General features: G+C 42.3%; 1 protein-coding gene across 1 annotated transcript in view; it reads left to right on the top strand.

Annotated features, from left to right (window-relative positions):
• The first annotated feature begins 328 nt into the window (after window positions 1–328).
• Window positions 329–16,514, top strand: part of LOC112138620 (transient receptor potential cation channel subfamily M member 1) — a 44,186-nt gene continuing 28,000 nt past the window's right edge. Inside the window, exons 1-11 of the mRNA XM_036210709.1 lie at window positions 329–486; window positions 1,515–1,698; window positions 1,768–1,981; window positions 2,246–2,370; window positions 3,405–3,576; window positions 9,854–10,028; window positions 10,114–10,237; window positions 13,198–13,270; window positions 15,186–15,286; window positions 15,478–15,642; window positions 15,711–15,845. Coding sequence (XP_036066602.1) covers window positions 371–486; window positions 1,515–1,698; window positions 1,768–1,981; window positions 2,246–2,370; window positions 3,405–3,576; window positions 9,854–10,028; window positions 10,114–10,237; window positions 13,198–13,270; window positions 15,186–15,286; window positions 15,478–15,642; window positions 15,711–15,845 — 1,584 coding nt within the window. The 5' untranslated portion in view covers window positions 329–370. The remainder of the gene's footprint in view (window positions 487–1,514; window positions 1,699–1,767; window positions 1,982–2,245; window positions 2,371–3,404; window positions 3,577–9,853; window positions 10,029–10,113; window positions 10,238–13,197; window positions 13,271–15,185; window positions 15,287–15,477; window positions 15,643–15,710; window positions 15,846–16,514) is intronic.

The raw sequence follows: 16,514 nt of genomic DNA on the forward strand, positions 1-16,514 counted from the left end.
AGACCTGTCCAGGGTGTATCCCGCCTTCGCCCATCAGTAGCCGGGTTAGGCTCCGGCACCCCACGACCCCGAAAGGGAAGAAGCAGACAAGAAGATGGATGGATGGATGGATGGATGAAGTTTATAAATACAAAAAAATACAAGCTACAATGTCCTGAACAAGCTGAACATTTCAAGTGAAAAGTGTGATTGAGTTTTTACGCGCTGAAAAACATTTGGGAAGGAACAGGAGAATCACTATAGTATGAATGCTGACTAAACAATCACACAATTATTGGAGTTAGAATGTAATATTTGTGCTATTTTTACTTGGTTTGATTTTTCCTTGCATGATGCATTAAAAAACTGTGAACTGATAAAATAAAGTTAGATGAATGGATCTAAGAGATGTTTGATCTTCCTCCTTCAGGTCCACAGAGCGTGGGTGGAAAGAACCTTCTTGAAGAGAGAATGCATCCAGATTGTTCCCAGCAAGGACAGCAGCAGGTACCTCTACAGTCTGAAAACAGAACTGCAGCTCAGATTAAAAACAGCTTCATCTCAAAGCAGACATTCAGACCAGCAACTCACGTTCAAGTGGCCAGTTTTTCAATGAAGAGTTTATGTGAATGCCAGTCCAAATCCACGTTTCAGGCTTCTGTCTTCAAAACCCTCACAGTTACACATCGCTACGCATGTTTTTCAGAGTTTTTCAGAGCATTCAGCTTGAATGCCAAACAGCTGACCAATCAGTGACTCAAACCTGGTAGTGACATATGGATGGTGTCCTTTTCAAAACACATTAGTGCCAACCAATTATGAAGAAGAAATTAATGTACTTTAACCTACTTGAACCGCCACCTTAACGTGGTGGAGGGGCTTAAGTGCTTGAGGTATCTCAGGAGCTATGCTGTGGGGGGTTTCTGCCCCCTGGTAGGGTCTCCCATGGCAGACAGGTCTTGGGTGACGAGCCAGACAAAGAGGTTCAGAACCCCTTCATGAGCAGCTACACTAAAGATCAAGCTACATCGTCCAGATTGCCGTCACCAGGGCTCTACCCTGGAGCCAGGCCTGGGGTTGGGGCTCGCAGGCGGGCGCGTGGTGGCCGGAGCTCCTCCCACAGGCCCCAGTCGGGTCCAACCTTAAGGAACAACGTGAGATTACTCTTCAGTGGGCCCACCACCTGCAGGAGAGCTCTGAAGGGGCCAGTGCAATGTGGTTTGGGTGGCAGTCAAAGGCGAGAGACTCGCCGGCCCAAACCCTGGGCATGGAATTTGACTTTGTTCTGAAAACATGAATTAAAACAAGTACAACTTAATCAAATCATCAAATCGGGATTTCAAAGATTTCAAAAAGTAAACAAGTTTATCAACAACTTTGTTACCTGGTAACTAGCACAAACTCCAAAGAGAGAAACATTCAATGAAGCAAAGTTGACTTGAAGTTTGAAATGAGACAAAAGCTGAAAACTTCCACCCCTCAGCTCCGCTCAGTCCAGACTGACCTCAACTTTTTATGCTCTTGTGGTGGCTCAGGTGTAGTTGTGGTCAGCTGGTGGTGCAGCACTCTGCTATTGCCAAAGAGGATGCAACTCCCCAGGTTCTGCTGGAGTCCCAACCTACAGAGAGATGGAGTGCCCTCAAACACACACAGACTTCTCCCACTGATGCTTTTGGGGTTTTGGAGTTCCAGGGAGGTGGACATGTCAACAAAGCCATGGTAACAGAAAAACTAAACTTTATTTTATTTTTCAATATTTGGACTAAAGGGACTTCTTCCATCCTGCAGTACATCCGGGTCTCCTTTGACACCAAGCCCGACTCCCTGCTCCACCTGATGGTGAAGGAATGGCAGCTGGAGCTCCCTACGCTGCTCATTTCTGTCCACGGAGGCCTGCAGAACTTTGACCTGCCTCCTAAACTGAAGCAGGTGTTTGGAAAAGGGCTGATTAAAGCTGCTGTTACAACTGGAGCCTGGATCTTCACTGGAGGGGTCACCACAGGTAGAGCAACGACCCAAACTTAATACGTGTTTCATGGATGGCTTCCTCTTCAGACACATATTTATGTGATTTGATATGTGTGCTCTGAAGAAGTTTCTTTTGTCCAAAAAAATCATGAAGTAATCTTTGTGAACTGAAATGTCTCAGAAATGAATGAAGCTGCAACTCTTTTACCATAAACTGTGGAGTATGAAATAATAAAAGCTTCTGAAAAAAAAACTTCCTTCAAAATTGAGACTTTAAATTTGTCTTTTTCTGCTTTAGGAGTCATCCGCCATGTTGGAGATGCTCTGAAGGACCACTCATCAAAGTCTAGAGGCAAAGTCTTCGCCATTGGCATTGCACCATGGGGCATAGTTGAAAACAAGGAAGATTTGATTGGGAAAGATGTAAGACAACTCAGGTTCAACCAGACTAACCTGGATTGGGCTTCAAAGTTGGTTGATGTGTTGCACTTTCCATAATTTAGATCTCTAAATGTAAATTCCTATAGGAGATCAAGTGTTGGGACGTCTGCTGATGGGAATTGTAGTTTACTTTACTTTGTCACACTTTAGAAAGATTCCTGAAAACCTGAAATAAGTTGGTGCTTTGTGGTGGTTTTAAAATGATGGTTCTGTGGTGTGATATTCTGTACAAAGAAAGAGGAGTTTTGATGGTTGAAAGGGATCATGAGGAAGGCAGACTGGGTGGTTTGTTCTGATTTTCAGTCAGCAGACATTGGTGGAGAAGAGTACCCTATAAAGTTTAAGATGTCTGGCATAATAGGATGTTTGTCTCTCAGCTCATTCTCATACTGCCCTCTCGAAGGGCATTTATTTTTTTCTTTATGCCAGAGCTGAAGCTCAAGATTTTCTGAGGATCAAACAAAATAGTGTATCTATCCACTCATCCCTTCATCCACTCAATTTTCCTCAAATCCTGGCTTTTTACCATTGAAAATTGATAGCAACTGCCAGTCGTTTGACTGATGCTGATCTAATGTTCAACATTAACATTTCTACTCCACCTAACCAAACAACAAACATAGAGTGCAGGTGCAGAAGGAAAGCCAACACCAAGAACCATCAGGGACAAGAGCCAAAAACTCTACCACACTCTGACCATAAGAACCTAAAGTCATCCACCTTTTTCTGCCTCACAAACAGCATGTTTTACCAGTGAGAGTGGAATTTAGAGGAGCGCGTTGAGGGAGTTGCAGCATCTGGTTCAGAATTTTGCTCTTTTTGTTTAGCCCCAGATAAACGTTAACCTGTAATGTGTGTAACAGTTAACTGCTGTGTGCTTTTTTTGTTTTCTTTCAGCAAGAAATGTCACTATCTCAGACATGACAGCTTAGCTACTTCTGTCATTAAGCACTTCACCTGTGCTTCTAAGCATAAACTGTGTCCTCCTACCTTTGACCCTCATGCTGTTGTTTTAGGTGACGCGGCCCTATCAGACAATGTCCAACCCTCTTAGCAAGCTCTCGGTCCTGAACAGCAGCCACTCCCACTTCATTCTGTCTGACAATGGGACCACCGGCAAGTATGGAGCTGAGGTTCGCCTCCGCCGGCAGCTTGAGAAGCACATTGCCCTGCAAAAGATCAACACACGTGAGTTATGTGACAAAAACACAACCAACCCATAGGTACGCACACACACAGTCCCCAACTTGTTAAAGGAAAACCTGTTACCTGAAGCATCTGTTTGTCAATCCCCTAACCCTGCTCACTGTTGGTGAGACAAGAGCAGAATAGGAAAAGCTGAAAATAAAAGCCTATTTTCAGGTGTGTATGACTACACCCAGCGAACAGTTGTCAGGGCTCAACCAGCAGTGACTTCCTCTGACCACCAGAGGAAGCCATCACCAGAGTACTGATTATGTCCCATAATGCATCTGCCTGCCACTCCTGCCTTCACCAGCTGTTTCCCATTCAAGTTAATCACCAAACTGTATTTAACCCTGTTCACCACTCTGCTCCATGCGAAGTCTTGAATTGTTTCCCTGGTACATTCAATCTGAGCGTTTATACTCTGTTTGCCTCTCTGTGTTTGACCCCTGCCTGTTTATTCATCTTCCGGTCTCGCTCCTTGCTCTGACCCTTGCCTGTTTCCTGACTACGCCTTGCCTGGTGTTTACCTGCTCCTCCTCATCATTAAAACCTTGTTGCATCTGGATCCAAACGTCTCAGCCTCTTCGTCACAACAGTTCAATGTGGGCCCATACGGTTTATTTGTGGGCTGAATTGGTGGACCCCAGGTGGGTTTGTCCACACTGGTTTGAGTGGGCACTCAGTAGTCTGGCTCAAATATATCATCAAATATAAACATGACAACATTTTGAATCTGTACATGTAAATAAACTATACTTTAAGAACATTGCCTCTGAACAGCAACTAGACACTGCTGTGGAAAATATGCTTTAAGATCATTCTAATAATCATTCACTCTGATAAATAGATCAAAATTTTTACTGTCATTTTGTTCAGTATATGACTAGTTCAATATTTAAACAGAAATATTTGTTGGATTGTTGTTTTGATGCAAGTTTTTGAGCCCTTTAACCCAAGGTACTTTTCAGTAGAAATGTTTTCTTCTTCTAGAATGTAGAACTTTGGCATTACTAGTTTTGTGTGAACCATAAGGCTGCACTGTGGAATAGTGGGTAATTCTTAACCTTACAACAATGAGAACCTGGTTCAAATCCCAGCTGGGACCATTCTGTGTGAAGGCTGCATGTTCTTCCTCTAGATGTGTGGGTTTTCTCTTGCTTCCTCCTACAGTTCAATAAATTACTTCATAGGTTAACTCCTGTGTGTTTGTGTGGCCCTGTGACGAAAGGGTGACCTGATCAGGGTGTACTCCACCTTTGACAGTTGCTGGGTTAGTACCAGCAAACCTGTGATCCAAAGTGATCCACTGGGTTCTGACATTGAGTGGATGTAAATTGGAGTATTTTTATTTTTAATAGTAAATGTTTTTAAAAAGTTATTTAACCCTTCCGCTCTCTTTGGGTCCAGATGACTACACCCATATATTGATATGTGATTCCTTCCATGACAAATGTGGACAAATGTGGACAGGATTTTATGTCTGCCATGGACATTAGTGAATGTCAAAAATCAATGATAGAAAAAGTTCATCGCACTGTCTTGTGGGGTCCAGATGACCCCACTTTTAATGTAAACAAGCTAAGGAGAGCATAAGGTAATAGACATCTGAAAATATCGCAAGATTAGATGACTTCAAGTAGATCTGTAGGAGACCTCTATATGTAGAAATCTTGCAGAACATTTTTGATATATATCTAACGGTCTACCAGATGGTCGGACTGCCACCGTCTGCTTTCATGACCACGCCAGTGATTTTCAGAAAAATCGAGCGGTAGCAGCCGATTGTGAAGATTCTGCCAATGCCTCCCCATTGTGCGGTGGTGGTTTTATATGTGACCGTAGCTTAAGTTAGTAGACAAAGCTAACAAAAAACAAACAATAAAACATTTGGAAAGTTTCTTCAGCGAGAAAAGAGCCAGTGAGCAAACTAAATAAGTGCTGTTTACAGACAGAACAAGGAGTCTTCCTCCTCATACCGAATTACTGAGACAGTTGATCTCATGTAGCAGAATCAGCTCTGTCTAATACGCGGTGACAGACTCTACTCTGGCTCACATGCAGATAGTAACATCATTGCCCATTTAAAAAAAAAATACAAAAAACATAAAAATGTACATGACCTAATTCTTTGTTTTACATGTATATGAATCATATAGGACTTAAAAGTTTCATACTTTATTTAAAAAAATCCTTTGATAAGTTTTTTACTTTTTTTAAACAAATTTATTGTAGTAGCATTTTATTGTGAAAATAGATTTTTTGAAACCCCTAGCTTAAAAATGCCAAATTCATCCCCATTTGGATCACTCCGTGAAAATTTAGTCTAATTTAAACCGGTCGGTGGCCTGAAAAAGGTTGGGGATTACTGCTCTATGGGGTTCAGGTCAGGGGACATTGGTGGCCATCAGGAGTGGCGCCAGGCGGTTTCCTGGAGTTGCTGCATCAACTGCTTGATTTGGTAAAGCAACCCCTTAGAAACCCCAAATATATAAAGGCCTAAAGCTGCGTTCATACCAAACACCATTTGCTCTTCAGGGGCAACCACTTTCAATGTTAAGTGGATGGTATGGACGCCATCTGGGTCCTGCGGCACGATTTGAGCAAATGGCGCGTTGTATCGTCACGCAGCAGCAGACAGAGTCCAAATATCTGAACAGTGGTGAGGTCGCTGCGTTGTGTGGTGGAATATTTGTTGATCCAATGAAATGAAGAAATATTGTCAAACGTTTTCAAGAATGTTTATTAAACTAGAGCAGAGAAAAGTACACGCTGGCGAGCATGGAGGAGAGGTCTGCAGAGCTCTGATCTGTGATGAAGGACGCTCACATTTTATACAGTCATACAATCAGCTGTTAATCAGGAGCTTAAGATGGGAATGTAAATGCCATATCTAATGTGGACAAGATGTTCTAATGAAATCAAAATGTTTACACATTGTGGTCAGGGTGTTCTGACAATAAGAAAACAAGACTCAGAGGATGAAACATAAGTAAATGTATAATTTCCGTGACAGTTGCACCTATCAGGGACTCATTTTTGGACATGTGACGTGTTCAGTGACTCAATCAGCTTGTAGGATTTGCCACACCGACCCTCTGGGGCTGGGTGGTGGGCAGAGATGGGGGAGCAGCTGCAGTCACCTCCTGACTTTTACATTTGTCTTATTTTCACAAGGATAATAATAATCTTAAAAGGCCTTTGAATTTTTTTCATGTTTTTATTCTTGTCCTTGTTGGGTTCATGCCATACCGTAAGTCTTCAGACGGGATCACAGAGACGGAAACATCACAGAACCAGCTGTCATTCAGACGCATATGAAGGGATTTTTATCCCATTACTCCAAACCTGGCTCTCCCTGGTTTGAGCTTTAAAAATGTTGTGCTCAAAAACTGATTTTGCGTTTGAGATAAAGAAATGCACTTGAGACAGAAAAATACAAGCAAACAGAACTAAGAATTGATTTTTGATTGGTAGATAATGAACTTTCAATACTTATATTCTGAAGAAATTGTTATAGTTTGACAAAATGTTTAGAAATGTTGAATCTAAGGGTTTTAGATTTTTTTAGCTTTTATTTTCACACAAGTTTATGTTACAGACAAAAATAAATTGAAGAAGTTGAGGAGCTTTTGTTTTTACTCCAGATTTCCTGAAGGTCTCTGAAGAAGAGATCTCTGTGAAAGAGTAAAGTAGTGCTGTGCTTTAAGGTCTTCCTGTGCACAATGCTTTTAAAGGATTAGGAAGCTCTCAGTTGGCGATTACTGATGTCCCAGCGCTTTGCAGAGTGACTCAGGTCTTTGTGCTGTCGGATATTTTAATCTATACTTAATTCTGCTCAGCATAGCTCCAGGCTGTACAATTCTACAATGTTTTTTGCTGATTATCTTTTTTAGCTTCTGTCTTGCTTTGAGGTGTTTTACCAGATTTGCTCTCGATATTTACCAGTTTTGTGCTTTCAAATGCTACATGCAACCACAAAAGGGAACAATCCAGAGCTTTAATATCCCATTACCAAGTTTGGGTAAATGCAAAGGGTTGTGTCAGGAAGAACGTCTGATGTTAAACCAAAGTCAAATGAACTACCCAAATCAAAAAGACAAATTTCATACACAATAGTTGTGAAAACTAGACTACTGTTGGTGGAAGGAGGAGAGTGGAAGGTGTGTCTGTGGACAGACAAAAAGAAAAGACATGAGTGAAGGACTTAGAGAAAGATTCATAGGATGCTGATGCGAGGGCAACTCTGGAGGTGAGGAAGATGAAGAGGAATAAGTGATGGAAACTGAAAAAAGAATAGTGCTGTTTGGCTTTCAGGGATAAGTTGAAACAGATTTTGGGAGATCAGGAGCTTCTTTGAGATGGCGGAAGTGCAACAGCTAAAGAGATCAGGGAGACGGGGAGGAAGGTCCTTGGTGTTTCATCTAGAATGAGGAAAGCAGATCAGGAGATTTGTTGGTGGAACTAAGAATTTCAGGAGTTTGTTAAGAAAGAGGGCAGGAGAGAACACAGGAGAACAGGGACCAGGTGAAAGGTGGCAAAGGGAATATACTAGCAAAGAGTAGAGGAGGTAGTTGTGGAGCAGAAATTAGCAAAGATGAATAAAGAGGAAGAGAGGCAGAAGACAATGAAGCGTGGAAAGCCTGACAACATACCTGTGGAGGTATGGAAGAGTTTAGGAGACGTAGTAGTAGAGGTTCTGACTGGACTGGAGAATCCCTTGTGCTATCCTAGGCATGATTACATTAAAGTGGGGTCATCTGCACCCCACAAGACGGCACACTGGAGTTTTTTTTTAAGGATTTTTTTAATCTTCACTAGTGTCCAAAAAATACTGTCCATCTTTGTCCACTTTTGTCATGGGAGGGATCATACATCAATATAAGAGTGGGGTCTTCTGGACCCCATAAGAGAACTCAAGGGTTCAAGATCTTTGAGGGAGAGAAGATGAGGAGCAATGTAGAAAAGTTCTAGTTCTTTTTTTGAGGGAGATGTGCAGATAAACTAAAGCAAACAGAAGTGAAGAAGGTGGAAGACTCCAAGTTCTCAGGGTCCACAGTCCAGAACGACAGATTGGGATGAAAGTTCGAAATGTGTGCAAGAAAGCTGGAACATGTAGATGAAGGTTTCAGCTTTGATGTGTGGCCAAAGTGTCATTAAGAATGAAAGGAAAGGTATACAAGACTGTAGTGAAAGCAGCTGTGTTGTTGGTTTAGATTGTGATTCTGCAGCCTAGAACGCTAAAAAAGCCTTTTGGTCCAGTTTCTGACTGACCAGAATAAAGCGAAAGAAAGGAAAAATACATTCTATTTACGGTAAATGGTGTATACTTGGATAGCGTTTTCTACCCTCCTTCAAGGGCCCAAAGCGCTTCACAGTCACAGACCCATTCACACACACATTCACATACTGGTGGTGGCTCCGCTGCTGAACACTGGCGCCAACCTCCCACCAAAGGCAATTCGGGGTTCAGTGTCTTGCCCAAGGACACTTCGACACATGGGCAGGTAAGGTGGGAATCGAACTCGCAATCTTTCGATCAGGCGTTGACCGCCCTACCACTGCACCACGTTATGTTTGTGTGAGCCATTCATTTATAAAATGTAGCTTATATGTATATTTATAAGAATTTCATTATAAATGTTACAATTTTATACAAGTTCCTTTCAAAATAAAATAAGACCCTGTCAAACAAGATCCTCCTGCTGCAGCAGATTTACTTGCAGTTGTATACTTTAAGAACTTTGCTTCTGAACAGAAAAACAACATTGTGAAGCTGAAGATATGTGCTTTAAGCTTATTTTCATGACAAACAGCTCTGGCATCTGCATAAACCTTTAACCATTATTTTATTTTGGTTATGAAATCTGATTTGGAGGAGGGGTAAAGCACACAAGGCCTCTCTCTGCATGTGGCTCTGGAGCCTCAGGTTGCAGACTCCTGGTTTAGACAGTGATGCAGATGGAGATGTTTGGACACACTGAGACCAGGAACAGTGATGATGATGGAGAGAGGATATTGAGGTTGGAGCTACAGCAAAGAGAGGAAGACTAAAGAGGAGAATCATGGAAGGAGAGAAGGAGGACATGAGGATGGATGGTGTGAGTGAAAAGGATGCAAAGGAATAGATGGAGGTGAACCATTTGCTGGTCACCCTAAAAGCAGCAGCAGAAAAACAACAACACAAAAAAATTGTTTGTAGTGCTATTCCTTCATGTGTTGTGTTTTGCTTAGTGCTGTGATGGTTGTATCACACGAGCACTCTATTGACTCTCTACAGGTCTGGGTCAAGGAGTCCCTGTGGTGTGTTTGATCCTTGAGGGGGGTCCAAACATCATTTCGATCGTCCTGGAGAGTCTGAGAGAGGAGCCTCCAGTCCCAGTAGTGGTCTGTGATGGCAGTGGACGGGCTTCTGACATCATTTCCTTTGCTCATAGATACAGTGAGGAAGATGGGTGAGGTGTATTTTACTGTTGCTGGTCCAAGGTTTGGTCCTGGAGATGGTTTCTGAATTATCTTTGATCTGTTGGTTCTCCACAGGCTGGTGAGTGAGAGTGTTAAGGACCAGCTGCTGGTGACCATCCAGAAAACGTTCAACTACAGCCGCAGCCAGGCTCAGCAGATCTTCCTCATGGTGATGGAATGCATGAAGAAAAGGGCTTTGGTAAGTCAGAATGAGGAAACAATTATAGCATCGTTGTTTTTTCTAGGATTTTGGTACATTAGCACCAACAGTTGTGACCTTTAACCCCCAGCTTGTTGCTGATGGTTCTAGTCCATTCCGTTCTTGTGCAGGTCTACAATCTTCTCCCTTAAATCCACTGAAAGCTCTTTAGTCTTTCCATGTTGGAGAGTTTGGAGTCTGATTCTGTGGACAGGTGTCTTTTCTACAGGTGATCAGTTCACACAGGTGACTTCAGTTCAGGTGACAGGTTTATGAGGAGAGTCTAACCGGTCTATGTGAACCAGATCTCTTAATGGTTACCAGGGGATCAAATAGTTATATCCATCAAATAAATACAAATGTATGCATATAAATGAATTAAAGTGGATTTCTTGATTTTCTATTCTCATAGTTCAAATGAATCGTTCGTTAGGATGAAAGACTGTTTTTTTTTTTTTTAATTAGGCAAACCTTTAAAATCAGTGAGGAATCAAAATACTGATTTCTTATACTGTAAATATATACTTCAAACACTATATGAAATTCAAGTAAGATGAAGAGAAGAGTATGTCCGATAGTCGAACCTCAGATTCAAGAACAACAGTGCGGTTTCCGTCCTGGTCGTGGAACAGTGGACCAGCTCTACACCCTCTTCAGGGTGCTGGAGGGTTCGTGGGAGTTCGCTCATCCAGTCCACATGTGTTTTGTGGATTTGGAGAAGGCGTTCGACCGCGTTCCCCGTGGTGTCCTGTGGAGGGTGCTCTGGGAGTATGGGGTCCGGGGAGCCTTACTAAGGGCTGTCCGGTCTCTGTATGACCAGAGCAGGAGCTTGGTTTGCATAGCCAGCAGTAAATTGGACTTGTTCACGGTGCATGTTGGACTCCAGCAGGGCTGCCCTTTATCACTGGTTCTGTTCATAGTCTTTATGGACAGAATTTGCAGCCAGGGTCCAGAGAGGATCTGGTTTGGAGACCACAGGATTTCATCTCTGCTCATTGGAGATGATGTATTTCTCTTGGTTTCATCGAGCCAGGACCTCCAGCATGAATTGGAGCGGTTTGCAGCTGCGTGTGAAGCAGCTGGGATAAGGGTCAGCACCGCTAAGTCTGAGGCCGTGGTTCTGGACCGGAGAAAGGTAGTTTGTCCTCTCTGGGTGGGTGGAGTGCTCCTGCCTCAGGTGGAGGAGTTTAAATCTTGGGGTCTTGTTCACGAGTGAAGGAAGATCGGAGCGTGAGATCGAAAGGTGGATTGGAGCGGCGTCCGCTATTTTGCTGTCGGTGCACAGGTCTGTTGTGGTGAAAAGAGAGCTGAGCCAGAAAGCATAGCTCTCAATTTACCGGTCGATCTTTGTTCCAGTACTCACCTATGGTCATGAGCTCTGGGTCATGAGTGAAGGAATGAGATCAGGACTACAAGTGGCTGAATTGAGTGCCTCCAGGACGCCTCCCTGGAGAGGTGTTCCAGGCATGTCCCACTGGGCGGAGGCCCCGGGGAAGACCCAGGACACGCTGGAGAGACTATGTCTCTCGGCTGGCCTGGGAACGCCTCGGGGTCCCCCCAGAGGAGCTGGAGGAAGTGGCCAGGGAGAGGGAAGTCTGGGCATCTTTGCTTAGAATGCTGCCCCCACGACCCGGTCCGGATGAGTGGAAGAAGATGGATGGATGAAGAGGAGAGAAATAGAAATATACACAGTATATATATATACACAGTACACACAGACATTATATATATTTAGAATGTTTTGAACATGTTTTAAGTCTTTGTTCATTTGTTAGCTTCTCATTCTCTTCTAATTGTTGTTCAAACCGTTTTGAATTCCAGTTATTGAGGCCATAATACATCGATTTTCCATTTTGTGGCTGTGTGGTATACTCACGATTATAATGACTCTGTTCATATCTGACTAAACACTAAAGCATTTATTGAAGACAGTTCTGTCCTTTAATTTAATCCCACAATCCTCGGCCACCACCACATAACATCTGCAGAATGAAGTCATTCCACTCAGCTGGGCCGTTAATGGATTAAAAAAAATCGGCATGCAGGTTCCTAATCTGAAACAAACCATTTGAGATCACAAATGAATATAAACACTCAATTTTGTCCTATTCTGTGCGTTTGTGTACTGCCATGGGGATTTGTGCCGTACAGTGAAGCTGAACAGGTTTTAGAATAAGAAAAGACGATTCCATTAAAATATTTCTTAATGTATTTTTTCTGTTAAACTCTTGATGCCTTTATCTTTGCTAATCTAGACACTGAGAAACCTCTGGGCAAAAAAGGTGTTTCTGTAGCGTCACAGCCCAGTACACGCATCACACACACATTCTAGCTGCCAACCTGGAACCACCAGGAGTGACAAGGGTTCAGAGGACCCAAGGACACTTTGGCAGATGGGCGGGCAAGACAAGAACTGAACCTTCAACCTTGCTATCAGAGGTCGACCGCTCTGCCCCACAGAATGGTGCAGCACAAGTTAATAATTAATCAAATTAATTAAATTAATAAATAATTAATTAAAGTAGTGCTGTCAATCAATAAAAAAAAAATTTAAAATAATTACACTTTTGGATTGTGATAAATCCCAATTAACCAGAATCTTTTCCTTTTTTTTTGGAGGCCAATCACAGAGGTAGTAAATTTGAAAATGGGGTTGGTTTCACTAAAAAGGAGCCTGATACTGAAAGCTTTAGACTATTCCAGAAACATAAGTTCACAGGTCGGTTTGCTTGTGTTGATCACAAGATGTGGTCTGTTCCACCGTCTATCGTCTAACCTGTCTAGTCCAGTGTAGTTTGCTTCCTTGTTAAGGTTAAAATATACTTGTGACACATACTGCCATATTATCAGCTCATCTAGGTCCTTTGTTTGTGTGGAATTTTTTTTTAGGTTTATTTATCTTCTCTGTGTGTGTGTGGGGGTGTGTGTGTGGTTGTGTATGTGTGTGTTTGTGAGGTCAGATCACAGTTTTCAGAATGGGTTCGGAGGGGCAGCAGGACATTGAAATGTCTATACTCACTGCTCTGCTTAAGGGTAAGAATCTTGTATTATTGTTGTTTTCTAATGTCTTTTACTTAATATTGAAGTGTTCATTTAAAAATCATGCAGTATCAATGTTTAGTTTTCATTTCTGTGTCCTCTAATTTTGGGCATCTTTTAGCAAAACTGGTTTAGAAATTTTCAGTCAGAACATTTACTGGATTTTTTTGGACCATAAGGCAAACTCTTCCCTGAATTCAAAAAGCATACACATCAGTGAATCAAATATGTGAAGGTTGTTTTTACTGCCTTGAACATATTTTCTGTGGTATATAGCATATATAACATATATAGCATTAAACAATATTTACAAATGTTTTATTATTCAATTCAATTGTTTTTAGCCCAATATTACTATACAGTTGTCCCAATAGGCTTCATACTCGTATATGCATAAAACCAGTAAATTAGTACCACTTTACTAAACTACTGTCATGGCTGGATAGATTGAAAGGATGGATAGAACGGAACTCCAGTAGGCTAGCTAGCAGGGTGCTTGCTACTGCCACCTTATCTAAAGTCCGATTTGTTTAAATTACATCAGTTGTCACGCACCGAGGTGCGAGACGTTTGCTCTCCTCATTTGACCAAACCTTTGGGGGAGTGGTGAGCTGCAGACATGGACGCCCTTGGGAATCATTTGGCGTTTTAAGCCCCTAATCCAACTCCTCAATACTGAGTGCCATGCAGGGAGGCGCTGGGTCCCATTTTTAGTCTTTGATTTGATTCGGCCTCTCACCTGATTTGACTTTTCAGTCCAGGGCAGACATTCTACCACAAGGTCTGTCAACACCAGGAAACAGGATGCTATGCTAAACCACAGTCTGAATCAGAATGCATTTGTTGTGACTGGCCATGTGTCCCGTGAACACATGAACTTCAGACACCCAACGTGAAGCAAGCCTGAAGTGAACTCCAAACACTATAGTTCAAAGCTTTTATTGAGCTTTCCCTAAGAAACAAGTGTAAACACACCACTGTACTGGAGTGTGATGTTACTCCACTAACTTGTAGTGCAAACCCCAACAACACAACCAATATCACCCCCTCTGGAGCAAAAAAAAAAAAAAAAAAAACAATCTAACCATAAACAGGCAGAGCATTGATTACCATAAAACAGAACAAAACAGCCAAACATTACTTCCCACAATGCATTATGTCCACTACATGTGTTACACTGGGCAAGGTCATTACAATATGAAGCTGCACTGCTTGATATATTGCTTGAATATCACAGGCACTGCTGTCAGAAATCTGGTGGAATGATTTGTACTGTACTTTAATATATTGGACTGAAAAAGTGAGAGAATTGTCTTGTATTGTATGTCTTACAACTTAATGTTGAGTTAGTGTCAATAAAGTTAGACTTATATTTCGTTTTGCGCTCTCTCTGCAAAGGCCGATCACTACACAGAAAAGATGAGAAAATGAAGAGCAAAAATTTCCCATCAACATTTAACCCACTGCCCACTGCTTTTTGGCCACTCAAGGCATTGTGGGTAATTTAGTCAAACCACAATTTCTGACTGTCTTGGTTAGCCTAATACGACCTTAATCTGGTGCACTTTATGGTCCAAAAATATGTACAGTGAGGCAAATAAGTATTTGAATTTTGCTCCATCTTACAATCATACAATGTGATTTTCAGAGTTTTTTTGGATTATAACTCCCAACCTGGACATGCATCCAACAGAAACATGTCACACCCTCCATGATTTCCGTGAGAGAGAACTTGCAAAATCACCATTTTTTTTCCCAAATACTTATTTCCCTCACTTTATGAAAAAATATAAACAATAGTGTTATATTTCTGTTGATTAACGTTTTGACAACAACAGTCTTTTGTATGTTCAGATAGTTGTTGCTCCATGTTTGAGTAATTGACAGTGTGAGCTGTTTGTGACTGCAGGAACAAATGCTTCTGCATCTGACCAGCTGAGTCTGGCTCTTGCTTGGAACAGAGTGGACATTGCTCACAGTCAGATTTTCGTGTATGGGCTCCACTGGCCTGTGAGTTTTTTTCTTACATATGTCAGTCCATAGTGTCAGTGAGTGAAGTCCTTTTGCATGTGTTTGTTTTCAGGTCATAGTGATGATTGTGTAACTGAGACCTCATAACGAAGGTTTTGTCACACTGTTATGTGTGAGCCTCTTTTTCACTTCCATTACTCACTGTGTATCCATGATGTTACCTTTCCCAGCCTGTGAGCTCTTTACCTACTGAACGTCCAAAAAGCCCAGCAACCCGCCGCCCCTCAGCTGCAGGATGTAAAGGGAAAGCACGGGGAAAGAAGGGAAAAGGTGGGAAAGCCAAACCTGAGCCGCCTGAAGAGACAGATCCTCGTAAACTTGAGCTGCTGAGCTGGGTAAGTGACCGGAGCAACACTCATCCCCCTTAAGCTTCTGCTGACATCACTGTGGGGATGCCTGACAGGTAAACTCCTTGGAGCAGGCCATGATGGATGCTCTGGTTCTGGATAGAGTGGACTTTGTGAGGCTACTCATAGAAAATGGAGTCAACATCCATCACTTCCTCACTATCCCCCGCCTGGAGGAGCTCTACAACACAGTGAGTTAAACGCACATTAAAGGGGCCGTACCATGGTTTTCTTAAGCCTTTCAGAGTGAACTATATCTACTGTATATATATGATCATATATTACATTTGGACCACTAAGAAACAAATTATTTATGAAATATTAGTTTTACTTAGTGAGTTTGTTCCTTCCCAGAAGTAAAGCGACTCGATTCCTGAAGCTCCACCTGCTGCTGTGTGTGGCTGCAATGCTGCTGCAGTCTACTTCATGACGTCATCCCAGAGAAATCACATTTTTCCCTCAAAAATAATCCAAACGTCTTTAAAGATGGATGCACATTGATTATATATGCTTTTAGTAGGCCTGGCCATCACTATACTGCGTTACAACACAAACACACACAGCTTCTGTGCCGCACCGGGGGTGGGGGGGGGGGTGTCTTAAAGGAGCACAGCGTCTAAGGTAACAAACACCTGTTCGAGCTAGAATTTATTGAAGACAGAACACAACTGGAAGATATACGGTATTCTGCATCTAAAATGAATGTTTTTTTTTGCTGATCATCACTAGCTCGGTGGAGAAATTGAGTGTTGTGTTAGTCTGTGGGTGGAGCTGTCAGAGCAGACTCTTTCTGGAGGGAGCAGGTGGCATCGTGCTGACATCAGCATGTTTCCACTGCTCGTCTTGTGTGTTTTTTATGG

The sequence above is a fragment of the Oryzias melastigma genome, unplaced genomic scaffold (assembly GCF_002922805.2).
Source record: "Oryzias melastigma strain HK-1 unplaced genomic scaffold, ASM292280v2 sc00184, whole genome shotgun sequence".
Classification (NCBI taxonomy): domain Eukaryota; kingdom Metazoa; phylum Chordata; class Actinopteri; order Beloniformes; family Adrianichthyidae; genus Oryzias; species Oryzias melastigma.